Here is a 17339-nt window from a genome sequence, read left to right as displayed (position 1 = left end):
AGGGGGCTTGGGAGAGCCCCAGCCCCTCGCCCTCTCGGCCACGGCATCCCTGGAGGGGTCTTCCTCCTCGCCCCTTCTGCCCCCCTTCTGCCCCGGAGGGAAAGAGGATCCCCCAAACCCGACCCCAGCGCTGCGCCTGCTCACCTGGAGGCCCCCGGAGAGCCAGATGGGGCCGGGGCCTTCCTCCTCTTCCTCTTCCTCTGGCTCTGGCGACAGGAGGGTCCCTCTGGGGAAGCTGCGCAGGCTCGGCGGGGAGGGTCCCTCTCTCTCTCTCTCTCTCTCCCTCCTTCCCTCCGTCCTTCCTCCTCCTCCTCCTCCTGCTGCTGCTCTTCCTCCGCAGTGAGCGCAGCAATGCGGTCCCTCCGCCGCTGCCTCCCTCCTCCTCCTCCTCCTCCTGCTGCTGCTCTTCTGCCTCGGCCTTAGCGCCTCCCCCTCCCTCCCCCTCCCTCCCAGAAAGGGTCCAGCCCCTTCGCAGCCCCCCTCCCCCGGGACAGAGGGAGAGGCAGGGGTTTAAGGGCCCCCTCCCCGCCCCCAGCTCCAGCTCCAGTAGCAACGCCCTCCCTGCCAGGTAGGACTCTCCGGGGAGAGCATCCCCCAAGGGCCCCCTCCGCCGCCAGGAAGCAGGCTCCAGGGGCCCCACTTCAAATGGTTCGTGGCAAAAGCCCCCCACCTCCCCCCCCAGCATCCTTCAGCCCCGGCCATGCAGCCTGGCAATGGCAGGGCAGGATGGGGCTCGCAGGGAAGCTCCTCTTGGTGCTGCTGCTGGTGGTGGTGATTCTGTCTGAAGCGCAGAACAACTGAAAAGCTACCCAAGCGACCCTTCAAATGGCATGAACCTCTTCCCCCAAAGTAGAGAGAGAGCAGGGCCTGGGAAGCCGGCCTCCCGGGGGGCTGAGGGAAAGGCACTCTGCACCAGCTCAGAGGCACGCCAGCCTTGCCCCCCTCTGGGAAACCTGTCCTTCCGGCTAAAGCAAGCGCCAGCGCTTCCCCCAAAACACACAAAGACTGAGCCCCAAAGGAGTTTGTCCTGTTTGCCCAGGCATCTGGCCCTGGCCCTTTCCCCCTTCCGCCCCTTGGCCTGCTTTTCTTCCAGGGCCAGAGAAGCAGCAGCCCCTCTCCCAGCCCTGCTCCCTGGGAGCCTGGTCCAGAGGGACGGGGCAGGAAAGAGCCGGCCCTGAGCCTCCCCTCGCTCGCCTTCTCCAGAGAGGTCCGCTCCCCAGAGAGAGAGAGGAGAAAGGCCCCAAGGCCCCAGCAAAGCAGCTCAGGCCTGGCAAGGTCTACTGGAGCCGAAGGGAACCAGAACAAAGGCAAGGAAGGGGAGAAGGAGCCAAGCCAGGCCCAGAATCCCCCCCCCAAAGGCCGCCTCCTTGGGAAGATGCTGCCATGGCCCTGGCTCCTGGCAAGCCTCTCCCAGAGCTTCCTGGGCAAGGAAGGGGTCTCCCCCAGCGCCCAAACCAGGGCTGCCATGTCCTCTGGCCCTTGAGCTGCTGGGTCTGCTTGGGCTGCCACCTGCCTCTGCTCCGCTTAGGCTCAGTTGACCTGTGTTCCTTTCCTGCTGTGGCTGGGAGCAGTTAGAGGAGGCTGGCACAGGGGCTGCTTTCATCCACATTTTCAGGAGGACAACCAACACAAGGCGTCCTTGGAGGCTGGGATGTGCAGCGCAAGCCAAGCTCCGAGGGGCCTGCTTCCTCCAGCGCCTGGTGGGATGCTGTCCTTGGGTTGCCTGTCTAGAGAGGGCCCACTGGCGGCCCTGGGGCCTCCTCCCCGCTTCTCTGCCTTCCCTGGGGAACGTGACTCTCACCTGGCACACTTCCAGAGAGACACAAAGAACACCAAAATGACCTCCAATCCCACCTTTCTTGGCTGTGTTTCCCCCAAGGAGGCCACCAGAGCCAACATCTGGGCTTTCTTCCTTCTTAGTTCTCCCCTCCGCTCTTGGAAAGCCCCCCCCCGGCCTTTGATAGACAGCTTAGAAATACTTGAATATACATATGAACAAAATAAAGGTTGTTGAGGAGAAAGAAGGGGAAAGAAAGACACCTGTGTTTTCTGGATGCTGCTCTTCAGTGAAGCTTGGGCTGCTTCCGCTTAAGACCTTGAGCCTTGCTTTCACTCACTTTTTAAATCTGATCATTGTTTTACAGTTTAGGAGACACTAAATCTCCCCTTTTTCATTTGTAATTTCCCATAAGCTGCCTTTTTGAGTCCATATTTAGGGAAAGATGGGATACAAGTAGGAGAAGTGGGAAAATCACCATTGTGAAAAGGAGGTGAGGGTTAAGGGATTCGAAAAGAGGAGTGCAGTTTCCTAAAACTCCAGAAAGAAGAGAAAGAAAGGCAATGCCATAATCCCAAAAAGGCAACATGGGTTTTGGAGAAAGAAGTCTTGCCAGACAAACCTTATCTCTTCCTTTGATAAAATGACCATCTTGGTAGATGAAGGGAATGCTGTGGATGTAGTATATCTCGATTTCAGTAAGGCCTTTGACAAGGTTTTCCATGACATTCTTGCAAACAAGCTTGTAAAAGGTGGGCTAGACAAGGCAACTGTGACATGGATTTGTCATTGGTTGACTGGCCGAACCCAAAGGATGGTCAGCCATGGCTCCTTTTCATCCTGGAGAGAAGTGACCAGTGGGGTGTCCAGTGCGGCTCTGTCCTGGGCCCAGTCTGCTATTCAACATCTTTATCAATGACCTGGATGACAGAATTGGGAGCATACTTATCAAATTTGCAGATGACACCAAAATAGGAGGAATAGCTAATACTCCAGAGGACAGGATCAAGATTCAAAATGACCTGAATAGACTAGAAAGCTGGGCCAAAGCTAACAAAATGAAATTCAACACAGAGAAATGTAAGGTACTGCACTTAGGGAAGAAAAATGAAATGCACAGATATAGGATTATGGGGGACACCTAGCTGAATGAAACTACGTGTGAAAGGGATCTAGGAGTCCAAGTAGACCACAAGTTGAACATGAGTCAACAGTGCGATGCGGCAGCTAACAAGGCCAATGTGATTTTAGGCTGCATCAATAGAAGTATAGTGTCTAGATCAAGGGAAGTAATAGTGCCACTCTATTCTGCTCTGGTCAGGCCCCACCTGGAATAATATTGTGTCCAGTTCTGGGCACCACAATTCAAAAAAGACATTGAGAAACTGGAGCCCTGTGTCCAGAGGAGGGCCACTAAAATGGTGAAAGGTCTGGAAACCATAAAGGCCTATGAGGAATGAATCAGGGAGCTGGGGATGTTCAGCCTGGAGAAGAGAAGATTAAGAGGTGATATGAGAGCCCTGTTTAAATATTTGAAGGGATATCATATTGAGGAGGGAACAAGCTTGTTTTCTGCTGCTCCAGAGACTAGGACCTGGAGCAATGGATGCAAGCTGCAGGAAAAGAGATTCCAGCTCACCATTAGGAAGAACTTCCTGAGAGTAAGGGCTGTTTGACAGTGGAACAAACTCCCTCGAAGTGTAATGGAGTCTCCTTCCTTAGAGGTCTTCAAACAGAGGCTGGATGGCCATCTGTCAGGGATGATTTGATCTGGATTTCCTGCATGGCATAATGGGGTTGGACTGGATGACCCTTGTGGTCTCTTCCAACTCTCTGATTCTATGATTCTAGGAGGAAGAGAGATGCTTCAAGGGCTCCTGGTCATGGAGGTTGGGCAGAGGCTGCAGGCAGATGACCTCTGAGGGCCAGATGATCGGGAGGAAGGGGAAGAGAGGCAAGGAAGAGCAAGGGAGGGAAGGAAGGAAGGAAGGAAGGAAGGAAGGAAGGAAGGAAGGAAGGAGGCTGGACTAGCTTCCCCTTGCGTATTCTGGGGGTGCATCTTCTGATGTTGCTCACTCACCGACTCACCGTTTGCCGGCTGTCCATGTGAGAATGAGGCCCCCCCAAAGGCCCAGATGCCCACCTTCCTCGCTGCCTCCGCCTGGCTCTGGGGCAGCCCTGGTCTTCCTCTTCCTCCCCACCCAGCTTTATGTGGGCCTTTCTCGCACACAGAGCCCTCTTGTTCCTCTGGCTCTTTGTTTTTTCCCCTGGGCTTTGCCTCATCTTGGCGCTTGCTGGCTCTTGGTGCCCAGACTCTCCTGGGTGAGCACTCTCCAGCCACTGCAGCTGAGCTGGCCTTTGCAGATGGCTGGAAAGAGATGGTGCAGCGTGACTCCCCACAACAGGCGGACAAGCGGGGGGCTTTAAGAAGCAGAGAGGGTCATGTAGGGTGCCTTTGTTTGAAAGACAACAGAGTTTGTTTTTCTGCTAAGGGCTGGCAGGGATCTCGCCTAGCAAGGGCCATGATCGGAGCAGAATAGGGATCCTGTCAGGTCCCTGGAAGGCTTCTTCCAAAATGGCTCCTGCCACTGAGGGAGGTTATGCACCAAAAGGAAGCAAAGCCTGCATCATGTGTCCCCCCTCCAGTGTCCCCCCAAAGCCCCCCCCCCCCCATTAGTCCTATGCAAACATATACAGATCGAGGTCCTGGGGCCCAGTGCAGAAGGGGACTCTGGCCCACAGGCCTTCATCCCTCCAGCCAGGGGCATGGGACCCAGGGCCCGACCGTCCAAGAGCCCCATTGGGACATCTTGGGGGGAGTCTGCCCTGCCTTCCCCGTGTGGGACAGAGGCATAAGGCCATCTTCCAGGAGAGGAAATCCTCCAGTCTCCTCCCACTGGTCACCCACTGGGCGGCCACAATGCCTGGCCTTCCTCTCTTATGCCTGAAGGATGAGAATAGGGCCCTTGAGCAGCTGGGCTGGCTTCTGCGGCTGCCTCTGGAGTGTCCAGCCGGCCAGAGGGCCACCGTCCATCCCGTGCGCCTCCCTCAGCTGGCCGCTCAAGAGAGAAGGGCTTTATTTATTTGACAGTGGAGTTGACACATAGTGATGCAAAAGGAGCCAAAGGTATGCATGGCAAAAAATAGCAGAGAGCCTGGCAGGCGGGGAAGGGGCACCAGCGTGTGCCAGCAGAGCACAGAGGCAACTGGCTGGCCACAAGATGGCCACCGGGTGGGATGGGGGGGTCAAGGTTGCCTTCTATGGCCCTCGTCCCTCCATGCCCTCGTCCACAGGACCCATACTCAGAAGCACAGACACAATAGCAGACCAGAGCTTGGTCTCCATCAATGGAGGGCCAGATGCCTCCTGGGCACAAAGGCATCTGTTCCCAGCATTTGAAGGTGAGGCTTTCCTGAACTGCTATGGCAGCTGGATGGCAGACCTCTCTGTCAGCTCCTTTCCACTAAAAACAGGTAGAAGCCCTCAGCATATCTCTCCTTCCTCCACTTCCTCTTCTCCTTGCTATTATCATTAAAGCATGGTTGCAGTTGTGGAGCGCGCGCGCACACACACACACACACACACACACACACACACCGGGGCACATGTGCCAAAGCAGAGAGCAGCTGGCCAAGCTGCCAAGGGCACCACATCCTAGACCCTGGAGACCTGGACACAGGTCCCTTCTGATGCTGCCCCATATACCATGCTGGGAAGGGAGAGACCACTAAGATGTCCCTTTTGCTCTGAGGCCTGCCAGGAAAACCCATCCAGTGTCACAGTATTCCTTGGAGGTCCAAGGAAAGGCCTGTGGCGACCTCTGGCGTTTGGCACATGGAAGCACATGCAGACCTCCAGGAAAGTCTGGCTGGGTGGGGGTCATGATAGCCTGCTGACCCCATGGATTGGGGCCCCTAGATTGCCCTGAGGCTATTTCTGGTGTGGGGGTAAGAGGGGTGCCCTACACCTTTGAGCCAGGGCATGTGGGCGCATGGCCAGAGCGCTCGGAGTCAGAGTGACAGAAGAGACCCTGAGGGCCACCCAGTCCACCCCCTGGAAGAGGAGCCCCACTACCTTCTTCCAAGAGAGCCCATCTTCCACCTGTGGCTGGCTGATGGGCTTCAATGAGAACCCCTCCGTCTGGGCAAGATTTGTCCCAGCAGCTGAGCAGAAGGGATGGGAGGGAGCCACAGTCTGCTCCAGATCAAAACTGGTGGGGGGCTCTGGATTGGAGGCTGGCCTCCCCGAATGCCTGGGGCAGGTGAGGGGCTTCCATGTAGGAACAGGCAGATGGGGAAAGGAAAGAGAGAGAGAGAGAGAGAGAGAGAGAAACTAGGATGTGGAGAAAGGCACAGAGACGATGCTTGTCTCTTAGCAGAAAACCAGACTTTCTGGCCTTTCCAGTGGAATGGGTGCCTAGTGACCTTTCCAAAAGCCGAGCCCCTCCTCTCGGATTATCCCCATATTTGCTTCTGCAAAGCCCAGCCAGCTCCTCTCTTGCTTTCTTTTCCCACCATCAAGGGACCGGTTTCTCCTCAGTGTTGGATGGAGGCCATCGCGCCGCTGGAATTCGTACACTCCAAAACAGGCCTCAAGCCCTTTGTGGAAATGTACCTAAGAAGCGCCAAGGGGCCTTGAGACGGGATGAGGCTGGGGGCAGGGAGGGCATGGGCCCTTTCCTTGGCATGCCTCCTTGGGGCCTGCCATGACTCCGGGACCCCTCTCTCTCCGTTTCCCCAGCAACCCCCAAAAGGGTCCCTAGCCCCCCCCCATCATCATCATCATCATCATCATCACAACCACCCTCTTAAATGTTGGTTGAAGGACTGCTGAGGAGGAGGAAGAGGCCTGAGCAAAGGAAAAAATGTCCACAGAGTTAGAGAGGATGCGCAGGAGTGTGGAAACTCGAAGACTCAGCCCTGTAAGTCTGGGTCTTGCAGCACCTTTGGGAGGAAGGCTGCTTCTGCAGTGCAGAAATAATCCAGGTTGACACCGCTTTAACTGCCATGACTGAATGCTGTGGAATTCTGGGGTTTGTAGTTTGTTGTGGCCCCAGAGTGGTTGCCAGAAACCCATAGCGTTGGGCCATGGCAGCCACAGCAGTGTCAAAGCGGGTTATTTCTTCAGTGCGGATGCAGCCTAAGTGAGGGAAGGGAGCTGCTGGGCGCTGGGAGGTTTCCCTTTGCACACAAGTGTGGAAAGGTTGTGAAAAGGGTGATGCACAAACCCTGGGGGACTCTGAGAGGGAAATGGACAAACAGAACATCAAGAAGGCAGCTGAGGAAAAGAAAGCTTGGAGGGCAGAAGTGGCCCCACTCCCCACTGGAGGGATGGAGGGATGCCCTGCTTGCCTCCTCCAGCTCTGCTCCTCTGCAGCCCTCGAGGAGGAAGCTCCCCCCCAATGGAGGCCAAGGCCCTGGGGCTGCTGCCTCTGGAGAGCAGGGCGGGAACTGCTGGGGCTCAGCCTGGAAGGCAGCCCCGGGGGAGCTGGGGGAGGCCACCCTCTCGGCCCCCCGGCGCCCGCAGGAGGAGGAGGAGCTGGGCAGCCAAGGCCGGCCAGGGCGCTGTCCAGCAGCTGAGCGGAGCCCGGCCCAAGAAAGGGCTCCAGGGGCCTCCGGGGGGCTTGGGGGGCAAGACACAACATCCCAGGACGGAACGGGTCAAAGCCCTCCCAGGCCCCGCGGAGCTGACCAAAGCCCCCTTGCACAAGCTCTGGCCCCACCGCTCAGCAGGCCTCCTAGGCAGGGACTGCTGGGAAAGAGAGAGAGAGAGGAGCGGCCAGGAGGGAGGCGACTGGAGGAGGGCCGGGCCCGGGGGAGGGAGGGAGGGGGGAGGGGCCCGGGTAGGCCGGGCGGACGCCAGCGGAGCCCGCGCAGGCGCGCCGCGCTTGGCAGCACTGCGCCGCGTTAGGAACGCCAACTCCAGACCCGCCGCCAGGTGACGGAACGAAAGACAGACGGAACGAACGAACGAACGACTACGCCAGAGCCCCACCGCCGCCCCATGCCTCCCCCCTCGGGCTCCTTTGCTGGGGGTCCCCTCCCCACCGCCGACCCTGCAAGGTGGGCCGCCTGCCTGGGCGGACTTGAACCCAGCTTCCAGGTGATAGCGGAGGAGACCCTCCTGGAAGGAAGGCCAAGGCGGTTGTGGGCGCTTTGGGGGCTGGATCCTGCCCCAGCCCCCTGCTCCCGCCAAGAGCCCATGCTCTGGATCTCTTCTGAGGATCCAGGGCCAGGACCTTCCTTCCCAAGGCAGCTCTGAAGCCAGGGCGAGGGAGGAGGCTGGGATGCCGCCAGGCTTCTCTTGTCCATCAGTTTGACCAGTCTTTTCCAAGAGCCCTTTCCTGTTGTATTTCTCCTGCAGGGCTGGCATATAGCCCCCCCCCCCCCCGCTTTTTTTTTGGCCCACCCCCCTGCTGCCCTGCCTTTGGGGGGACCATCGCATCCCCTGAAAGAAGGGCTGGCCACCAAGGCCCCCTGGTGCCCCCCTCCTGCTGCTGCCGCCCTTTGGGGCGCTTTGTGGCCTGGAGCCTGGGTACTTTGGTTGGCAGAGGATCAGGGTCGGATTCCTGGGCCAATATTCGGGAGCTTGCCCTGTTCCCTCCCCTCCCTTTTGCTTCCAGGGCAGAAATGGGGCTTTCATGGGAAGGAAGGCAGGCAAACATTTCAGGGGGAAGCTTCCCTGGTTGAATTGCTGCCCGCCCTGCGGCTGAAAGTGGGCCAGGCCTTCCTGGTCCACCTGCTTTGGGCCTCAGACAGGTGTGAGCAATCGCTGTCCATACAAAGTGGAACCAAGGTCTGGATCTTGGTGGAGTCTCACCGGTTGGACTTTGGTCTGTGAGGCAGCAATGCTTTATCCCTGGAGACTGGCCTGAAAACCAACCGGACCCTCCATGCTCCCCCCCCCCCGCAAGTATACATGCCTCTCCTTATCTTGGGATGCCTTTAAATAGCACCAGGACAGGTAATGCCAGAGCTTACTGTAATGGCAGAGGGAGGGAGGAGGCCTTGCGGCTCAAGGGGGAAACCTCAAAAATATTGATTTTGGACCCGGCCCAAGAGCTTCTCTGGATGCCAACAGGCAGCCGCCCCTCTTTGAATCTGAGGTCAAAGGCCCAGCCTTGGGGGGCTGTGGCTGGCAATGCCAACTTTCCCTTCAGCCTCCGTAGCTGTGCCTCCTGGAAGAGGTTTGGTCTGTAGGGATAGGAGCTGAGCTGAAGGTGAGGCTGTCTTTGTGGGTCAAGCAGCCAGCCTGGCCTCCCGCTGGTCTTTAGCCCAAGGTCTAAGATGGCAGGGTGACCCAGGAGTGCCAGACCCTGTCCATCTGCAGGGCCTTTGTCCAAAGGGTCACCATGGCTTCCTTTGGACTGGCCTGAGTGTGTCATAAGGAGAACCCTCATTTCTGAGGCCCTTTTTTCCCTTGGCAAGAAGGCAACCCCAGTCCCTAACCTGAAAAGTCTGAGTTAAGGTTTGGTGGTGAAGGAGTAGAGACAGGGCCTGGAATGGGGTCTTTTCTCGGGTTTGTAAAGACCTTGTTGGAACTGGAGTTCTCTGCAGACCAAATGAAGGCGAGTTTTTATTCTGGAGCACAAATCTCTGTGTGTGTGTCTTGCACCCAGGGTGCACTACTTCCATTCCATCCAGGGCTGTGGGGTCTGCGTGTATGTGTGCGCGCACATGGCTGGAATCTTCCAGAGGTTTGCTGTTGTTCCATTATGCAAAGTTTGGGAAAGGTTGGTTTCGGTTGCAGAGCTCCTTCCCCTCCTCACTTTGAGACCCAGGAGCCTCCGCTCAGGGAAACTGAGAGCCAGGATTAGGAAGAGGAGAGCCAGGCTTCTCAAGGCTCTGGGGAAGGATGGGGGGCCGGGGCGGGCGGATGGGGCCCTTGGGGGCATGAGCTCAGAGCAGGGCCCTCCCTCTTTCAGATTCCACCGGGGCCATAAGACTTAGAAGGAACCGTTGAGGGAGTGGGGTATTTTAACCTGAGAAGAGAAAACAACAGGACAGAGCCACCTTTAAACAGCTGAAGGGACGTCCTGCAGAAGAAAAGGACGGGGGACTCTCCCTTTCTGGAGGCCTTCAAACAGAGGTTGGACAGGCATCTTTTGGGAGTCCTGTAATTGTATATCCTTGCATGGCAGAAGAGGGTTGTATTATGTGGCCCTTGGGTCCCTTCCAATTCTAAGATTCTTTAAGGTTTTATGAAATCTTGAGACCTCAGCTGTTGTCCCTGGAGCCTGGGCAGATTTGGAAAGGATAGCCTTTGGGGGCTTAAGCCAGGCCATAAGGCTTTTAAGGAAAGGGCTGTCAGAGGGTGCTCTGTATGCTTTTTAATTACTGGTTTCTCTCTTTTAGAGTTTAAAAATGTTTTAATAGGCTTGGTTCGTTCGGTTTGAACACTGGTTTTTGGTATGCTTTTTATTTGATTGCAATCATTATGACTAACCTTGGAGAGGGGGGAGAAGGATATAAATAAATAGCCTGATGATGATGGTAGTGGTGGTGGTGGTGATTTGTGGAGTGTACAGCTCCCAGAGTCCCTTTGCCAGCTGTAGTTAAAATAGTAAAAGGGCCATTTCCCCCAAGCTCTGAGTATGGGGAAACCAAGGTTATGTCCTTTCTTGCAAAGGAGTTGTAAAGAATGTGGAGATGCTGTGACCGAAATGCCTGGCATATCTGGACAAAGAGGTATGAGATGCAAAGGGTAGGCCAACGCTGCTGTGAGTCACATCCTTTTGCTTCCAAAGGACTCCTTCATGTTTAGGGCTGCAAAAGAGACGGTGCTTCATAAGACGCTCTCTTTCTCTTTCTCCCTCTTGTTTTTTTCCAGGTGATCAGCTGGTCCTCTGGAAGGGTTTCTCCTCCTTAGGACAGGGCTGAGCCATGGATCGTGGGGTGACCATCGAGAACCCCTATGCCAGTGTGTCCATTCCTCGGGCGCAGCTCAAGGATGGGTTCCTCAAGTACTACCTGGGCGAGGACCAGGCCCCGGGCACCGTCTTCTGCAACCCCAGCAGCCTGCCCAGCTACCCAACCGCCCAGGAGAAGGTGCAGCCAGAGGCTACAGACCACCACCTGCACCAGGCGTCAGCCTCAGCCTCGGCGGCTTCCTACAGCCCCAAAGTCCCGACGCGAGAGTCATGGGCCCGACCCTTCAACCCCTATGCCAGCCTCCAGATGCCCAGTGGGGCCTCTCCGGAGCCTTTCCACTGGAAGAGCCATCCGGGGGCCTTTCCGGAGAGCTCAGGTGGCAGGGTTGGCAGAGGCGGTGGAGGCTGTTGCTGTTGCTGCCCTTGCTGCCGGAAATGCTCTCCCTGCTGCAAGCGGTGCCCCTGCGTCGTCTCCTAAAGCGCCCAGAGCCAGCACTCAATTGGCCTTTCCTCCAGCACCGGATCCACAAGACAGCTGTTTCCCCCATAGACACACTTGGACACACACTTTCCAGGCTCACAAATGGCTCCAGAGTCCAGTTTTAATTTGGGGGGGTCTCTTCTTGGGTGCAAATTTTCCAAAGCCGGTGGAAAGGTGAATGGGATGGTAGTGAAAAATAACAGAACAAAACAGCTCTTAAGACACCTGTGCAACCCTCTGCAAGAATGGACTACCATGCCCATATGGGGCAATCATAAGGGTGTTTAGAATATATCTATTTATCTGAGCAGGAGCTGGTGAAGGTGTGCCAAAGAGTGTGGAGAACTCACACCCAAAGCCAAGAGAAGACCTGTGCCAATGGCTGTCTCAAGTCTGGACCTTGGCGGCCTCTTGTTCTTCACTTTTCTACCTCTTCTTCTGTGCCTTTTTTGTCCTCCAAGCAAAAGCGCCCAGAGCCCTTTGATGGGGAACATGAGGAGGCGTCCATAGCCCCCGGAGTGTCCCTGAGGGCCACCTGGGCACATGCATGGCCAGTGGGGACTAGATCGCGCTGGGAGTGAGAGTGGATCTGGAGGTGGGGGGTGATGGTAAAAGAAGACCCTTCCGCTGGGTCACCTAAGGCTCCTGATGTTGCAAAGCCACCCTGGGCTCTGTGTCGGAATGCCCACCCGCTGCCCCTTTGGTGGTCCCTCTCCTTCTGCAGGTGGCCTTGCTCTTGTGCTGCCGGCTTCCTCCTCCTTGTTTGCTCCTCTCCAAGGATCTGCACTGAGGGCAGGGACTCTCGTTCTTCCACATTCTGGGGAGGTTTCTGCTCCTTCCTTATCTCAACCGAAAGTGCCTCTGTCGCAGCCACGCCGGGGTTTTCCAAGAACATGGCCTGCCCTGCCCAGTGGAGTATTCCTAGGAGGAAGGGTCCAAAGGTCACTCCATGGAGGTTTCCAGGCCTTTGGGGTGGGGCCTTGGGGGAGGCCAAGCCGAAAGAGGGGTCCAGAGAGCCTCCCTTGGCCATGGCACTCCCTGGGCCATTAACCTCTCCCCATAAGAGACCCACTCCCTGAATCAGATCCCAGAGAAGTTCTGGAGGAGAGGCCCCCAAAATAACAAGCCTAATTGTAGCTCCAAGGTCTTCCTGTCACCAAGAAAGCCTTGATGCTATCCTGTGCCTTCAAGTTGTTTCCGACTTATGCCAACCCTAAGGCGAGCCATCATGGGTTTTCTTGGCAAGATTTGTTCAAAGGGGAGGGTTGCCCTTGCCTCCCTCTGAGGCTGGGAGAGTGTGACTTGCCCCAGGGCACCCAGTGCATTTCCATGGCCAAGCATTGAAAGAACTTTCCCCCTCTTGCTCTTAGGAGAGGCATATTCCCCATCTTGGAGTCCTTGTATGGAAGCTGGGAGATCCCCGGCGGATGGTGCGATGGAGAAGCCCAGGAGGGTTGCACTCAGCCCTGGACCAGAGGTTTCCCAGTCCCAAAGTACATGTCACTGGAGCCCCCTTTGGCGGTGTTTCTTGATTTCTCCAAATTAGGATGCTCCACAGCTCTGGATAGTCGAGCAGGAGGTTTGTAATTCTGGAAGATAGAAGTGCTGGCGGCTTATCTGAAGAGGCTGGCTGGGCTGGGCTGGGCTGCTGGGCCTTGTCCCACTGGCCAGAGACTGCCTGGATTCTAGGGCTGGAAAACGGATCCTCCTGCCAAGGAAAAGGACTGAAGTGCCTCCGTAGGGTTGACTGAAGCGTGCAATAAAGCCCAGAAGGCAAAAGAGGGAAAAAGCGTTCATGGCATTGCTTTCTAGTGGTAAGGTGATGCAGGGGCTATTTTTATACCCACTTTTCCATGTTAGACATTTAGATGTTTTCATTACATTAAGTGGGGGACACTGGACCTGGCCTCCTTTGCAGCTGTTTTTGGAAAGCTAAAGGCAGTGGGGTAAAAACTGGAGTCATTGGGTAGGATGGAGCCCCCTTGTTCCCTGCAACTCCCTCCAAAGCAAGAGCTGCCTTAGTAAAGGATGGTTTATTTTCCTGGCTCAGCAAGCCTCTGAACCCCTGAGAAACGTGGATCATTTGGATTCCCCTCAAAGGTGGCCTGGCTAGATGGCTGGCTGGCACCACAAAGTGCCCTAACCCTAAACACAGATTTTGGTTAGGCACAGGTTTTGGAAAGGCTAGGGAGTGTCATTTCTGTCTCTCTGTGTGCAAGGTTGGTGCTCCGTATGGGGTGAGACAAAAGGGGTGCTTTACATGGCAGAGACAAACTGTCTCCCAGTACAAGATTCCTGTCAATATGTTGTTGCTTGGAGGGTAATGGGAGTTGTAGTTCTATCTGTCAATGCCACTGGTCAGTGAGTGGCTCCTTATTTGCCCTGGCGAGGCTCCTCCCTGGAGCAAAACTGAGTCAGGGAGTATCACATGAGAGACCCCAAGGAAGGCCACAGAGAAGCCTTTCCTGTTCCTTTGGTCTGCACATGGCTAAAACAGGAGGGCTCATGCTGTGACCTCGAGAAGCAGCCTCAGTGGCCAAGGGGCAAGGAATGTGGGGGACCAGAGTGGCCACTGCCGGCCCCTGTTCTTTGCAAAAAGGGGGGGGGATTATTTTTCCAGGAAACAGAAGCATGCAATGGACCTTTTCCTGCTGCCTGGGCTGCCTGCAAGGGTCACTGCGTGATCGCTCTTGACAGCCACTGCTGCCTCCAGCTCTCTTTCCAGCTCTTTTGCATTCTTCAGCCTCACCCGTCTTGTTCAGCTGCTCTCTTTCCACTTCATTTTCCACTGCATTGCAATTAAAACAACAACAAAGAAAAAGTAGTAATGTGTGTGCCTGACCAACAGGTTAGCAGACCTGGAAGGTAAATGGTACATCTGCGAGCGCGCACGCACACACACACACACACACACATATTATTAGTTTACTTCTGGGTTATTCCATCCCTCTGGTGATATCACAAGCCAAATAAAGCCACAGCTTTGTTTAAAAAACCTGAAGGGTTTTTTTTTTAAAGTAATAATAAAGTCCTGACAGATGACCTTCTGGGTGAGGAAAGTGCCAAGATATGGGCCCAGCACTGAAAAAGCCCTGTCCAAGGTATCTGACAATTCTGCCAGCCAGGGATGGAGTTCCCAAGCAGCCTGGTACCAAAGCATTCCCAGCAGCACAGAACCCTAGAGTTCAGAGGGACCCCGGGGAGCCATCCACCCCAACCAACCATGCAGGAGCCCTCAGCTAAAGAGACATGTGCATCCAACCTCTGTTTAAAGACATCCCCCCCCTCCTTTAAGGCCTATTTCACATGAAATCTGGGAACCGCTTGCAAACGATGGATACTGAGCTCTTCTGCCTCCCAGAAAGAGCAAGAAAGAGAGATGGAGAGAGCACATATGTGTTATATGTCTGTCTGTATCTCTGAGGCCATTGTCAGCCGGGGCAACAGTAACCCTATCTGGCCAGGTTGCCTTCCTTCTGTGGCAGATACAATAGCACAACTGTATCTGAAACGTGAACCTCCTCCGATCAACGGCTCCAGGAGAAGCCAGATGGAGGAAGGCAGGCCCAGAGGGGACCGGCTGAGGGATCCCCACAGCAGGGTCCACCAGCCTCCACCCCACAGAAGAACTGGAGCTCTCTGAACTGGGTACATAAACCCGTGAGCATGCATGCGCCTTTGTGTCCCAGGGCCTTGAGGATGCAGCAGCAGTAGCAGCAGGACCAGGAAATGTAAGTTTTCTCTTGTCAGGTATTTGCATGGAGGTTGCTGGAGCAACAGGGCAGGTGGGGAGGCACAGGTGAGCAGAGGTGTCTCCTTACCCACCGCCAGCCTCATCCTCTTGCATTGCTGGAGGTTGAGAGGGTCTCTGCCCAGAACAAGACAACAGAGGAGGCTACCTGCCGTCCATCCCCTCCATCCCTGGCTTGGAAAAAGGATGCTGAAGCAAAAGGAGGCCCTTTCCATCTGATCCTGTAACTGAACTCTTCAGGGCACATTTGGGTTTCATGTAGTGTCGCCTGTCAAGGTGAGTGCCTAGGTTCAGGATGCAAGGCCCATCCAATCCCAGTGGGCTCAGCTTGGGTAAAACTGAGCTGCTAAAACCAGCAGACATGTTTTGGGAAAGGAGTTTTGCTCACTGGTGCAAGCGGCACAAAGAAAGCCCCAGCTTTACGGCCAGCTCCAGGTCTTGAGGAGTGGCCTCCTAGCATCCTGCTCCTCTGTCAGTCCGTGGCTTTTCCCTCCAGTGTGGGCGAATGCTGTGAGGGGCTGATCCCGCATTTGGCCACAGGCAGTGCCATTTATATCTCCCACAATGCCCCGGAGCAGGAGCTGCCACACAAGAGGCATTCTGGGACATTCCAAGGCCTCCTGCCAGGGTTCAGCCAAGGGCAGTGGATGTTGCTTTAAAGAGGGCCCTGATAGGGCAGTAATGGTACTAATGCCAGGTATGTTTTGATTCTGTCCCTGGCATTGCCTCCAGGTAAGGCTGGGAGAATCACATCCCTATTTTAGAAATGTCTGGCCAGATGTCACATTTTTAATAGTGGGGTGTTCAGCCCTGAATGGCACCTCTCTTTGGATCTTTCTGTCCACTTCAGGATGTCTGGAAGCAGTGAAGGGCAGAGTCTGGAGGCCCAGGCCTTGGTGCCAAGCCGCGGCAGCCACAAGGTTGACTGCATCGTCTGCTATTGCTCCTACGACCTCTCAGCCCGCCTGCCCCGCCGCCTCTACTGCGGGCACACGTTCTGCCAGGCCTGCATCCGGCGCCTGAACATGGTGGCCAACGAACAGTGGTGGATCCCATGCCCCCAGTGCCGCCAGAACACCCCCACCCCACGCGGAGGGGTCACCATGCTCGACCTGGACCTCACGGCCTTTTTAGCAGTCAAGAATGAGAAAGATCACCCTCGGGGGCCGGGCAGGACGGATCCTGAGCCGGCCCCAAAAACGCCCACCAAGGAGACGCCAGTCACTCAGCAGCCCACCGGCGTGTGCCAGGAGGCCTTGCCACGGCCCTATTTCCCAGAGAGCGGCTGCTGTGGCCACTGCCTTTGCTGTGGGACCACAGCCGCTTTCCACAGCTGACTGAGAAGCCTGCCTGGTCTCTGAGAACCAGGAACGGAGGCTGAGATTCTCAAGACTTTCACCAGTTGAGAAGATTTGCAAGATCTTCTGCCGGCCATTTGCAGGGCTTAACCTTGATCCTGGTGGGCTGGGAAATGGAGCCAATGGCTGAGGGAGATGTGAGGCCTCCTTCTCTTCATGCCTCCAAAAGGAGGCTGGACACCTGTCTGCTTCTGGGGAGGTCCTAGAGAGAGTTTGGGAACTGAGCAGCGGGGAGGCTGGATTTCATGGCCTGGGGGTCCCCATAGTTTCTGGGGTCCCCCCCCCCCCGTCTAGCCTGGTCTCTTGACTGGATGAGTGCTGCCTATAAACCTTTCCGGATCAGGTTGCAGCCCACCTCTGGACGTTCTCCTGGGGATGGCGGGCAACATGCTTGGACCACTCTGGCCTCCCCTTTGTGTGTGTTCATTTAACATGGCTAGCCTTCCGTCCCCTTTACTCTTCATTGCTCCTTGGCCTAAGCCTCCAGGGGATTCCCTTCTGCATTTTGGCCTTGGCTGCTGAAGGTGGGACCGGCAGGAAAACGGGGAAATGAAGCATGAAGGAGATCAGCCTTGTAATGTTTTTTGTGAAATAGGTGAACATGTATAAAATCAAAAGTAAAACTAAGTTTGAAAAAGATCTCAGTGGATGCTTAAGGAACAGATGGGCATGGCCATGCCTAACCGTGTTTAAAGGAGTTGACGTAAGCCCCAGGAGGTATTGCTTTCAAGGACTATAAAATCTGATTTTGGGAACTCTGACAGTCAAATGCTGCACCAAAGAACTGGAAACAAGAACCGTTTTATTTAAATGTGTGCTTTTTTATTTTCCTCATGCCTTTCTTTCCTCTTATTTCCATTGCCCACCGAGAGCAGGACGGGAAAGCGAAGAAAATGAATTCAACCCGTTCCAGATTGTCCGAGCAACACTTGAGTCAGTCAAGCCGCATGTGACAGATATAATCTCCCAGCCATAAAGAAATACGTTCCACCGTGTTTTGCTTTTATAGACACACCATTAACTTATTTGTCGAGTCACACTGTTTCCTGGTCAGAATGTCCTGATTCGCTTTTAATTGATGATACAGGATGCTTTTGTGAAA

The 17339-nt window shown here is 55.4% G+C and overlaps 2 protein-coding genes across 2 annotated transcripts; both read left to right on the top strand.

Annotated features, from left to right (window-relative positions):
* The first annotated feature begins 6635 nt into the window (after positions 1 to 6635).
* On the top strand, positions 6636 to 11125 carry CYSRT1 (cysteine rich tail 1). The gene is made up of 2 exons (XM_042479748.1): positions 6636 to 6699; positions 10608 to 11125. Exon 2 carries the CDS (start codon positions 10661 to 10663, stop codon positions 11123 to 11125), a length of 465 nt encoding a protein of 154 aa, XP_042335682.1. The 5' UTR covers positions 6636 to 6699; positions 10608 to 10660.
* Positions 11126 to 15730: 4605 nt separating this feature from the next.
* Positions 15731 to 16216, top strand: RNF224 (ring finger protein 224). The gene has a single exon (XM_042478674.1). It carries the CDS (start codon positions 15731 to 15733, stop codon positions 16214 to 16216), a length of 486 nt encoding a protein of 161 aa, XP_042334608.1.
* The last annotated feature ends 1123 nt before the right edge of the window (positions 16217 to 17339 follow it).

The sequence above is a fragment of the Sceloporus undulatus genome, chromosome 7 (assembly GCF_019175285.1).
Source record: "Sceloporus undulatus isolate JIND9_A2432 ecotype Alabama chromosome 7, SceUnd_v1.1, whole genome shotgun sequence".
NCBI lineage: Eukaryota > Metazoa > Chordata > Lepidosauria > Squamata > Phrynosomatidae > Sceloporus > Sceloporus undulatus.
The sequence above is the reverse complement of the archived record's forward strand: the minus strand, read 5'-3'. Positions and strand labels throughout refer to the sequence as shown.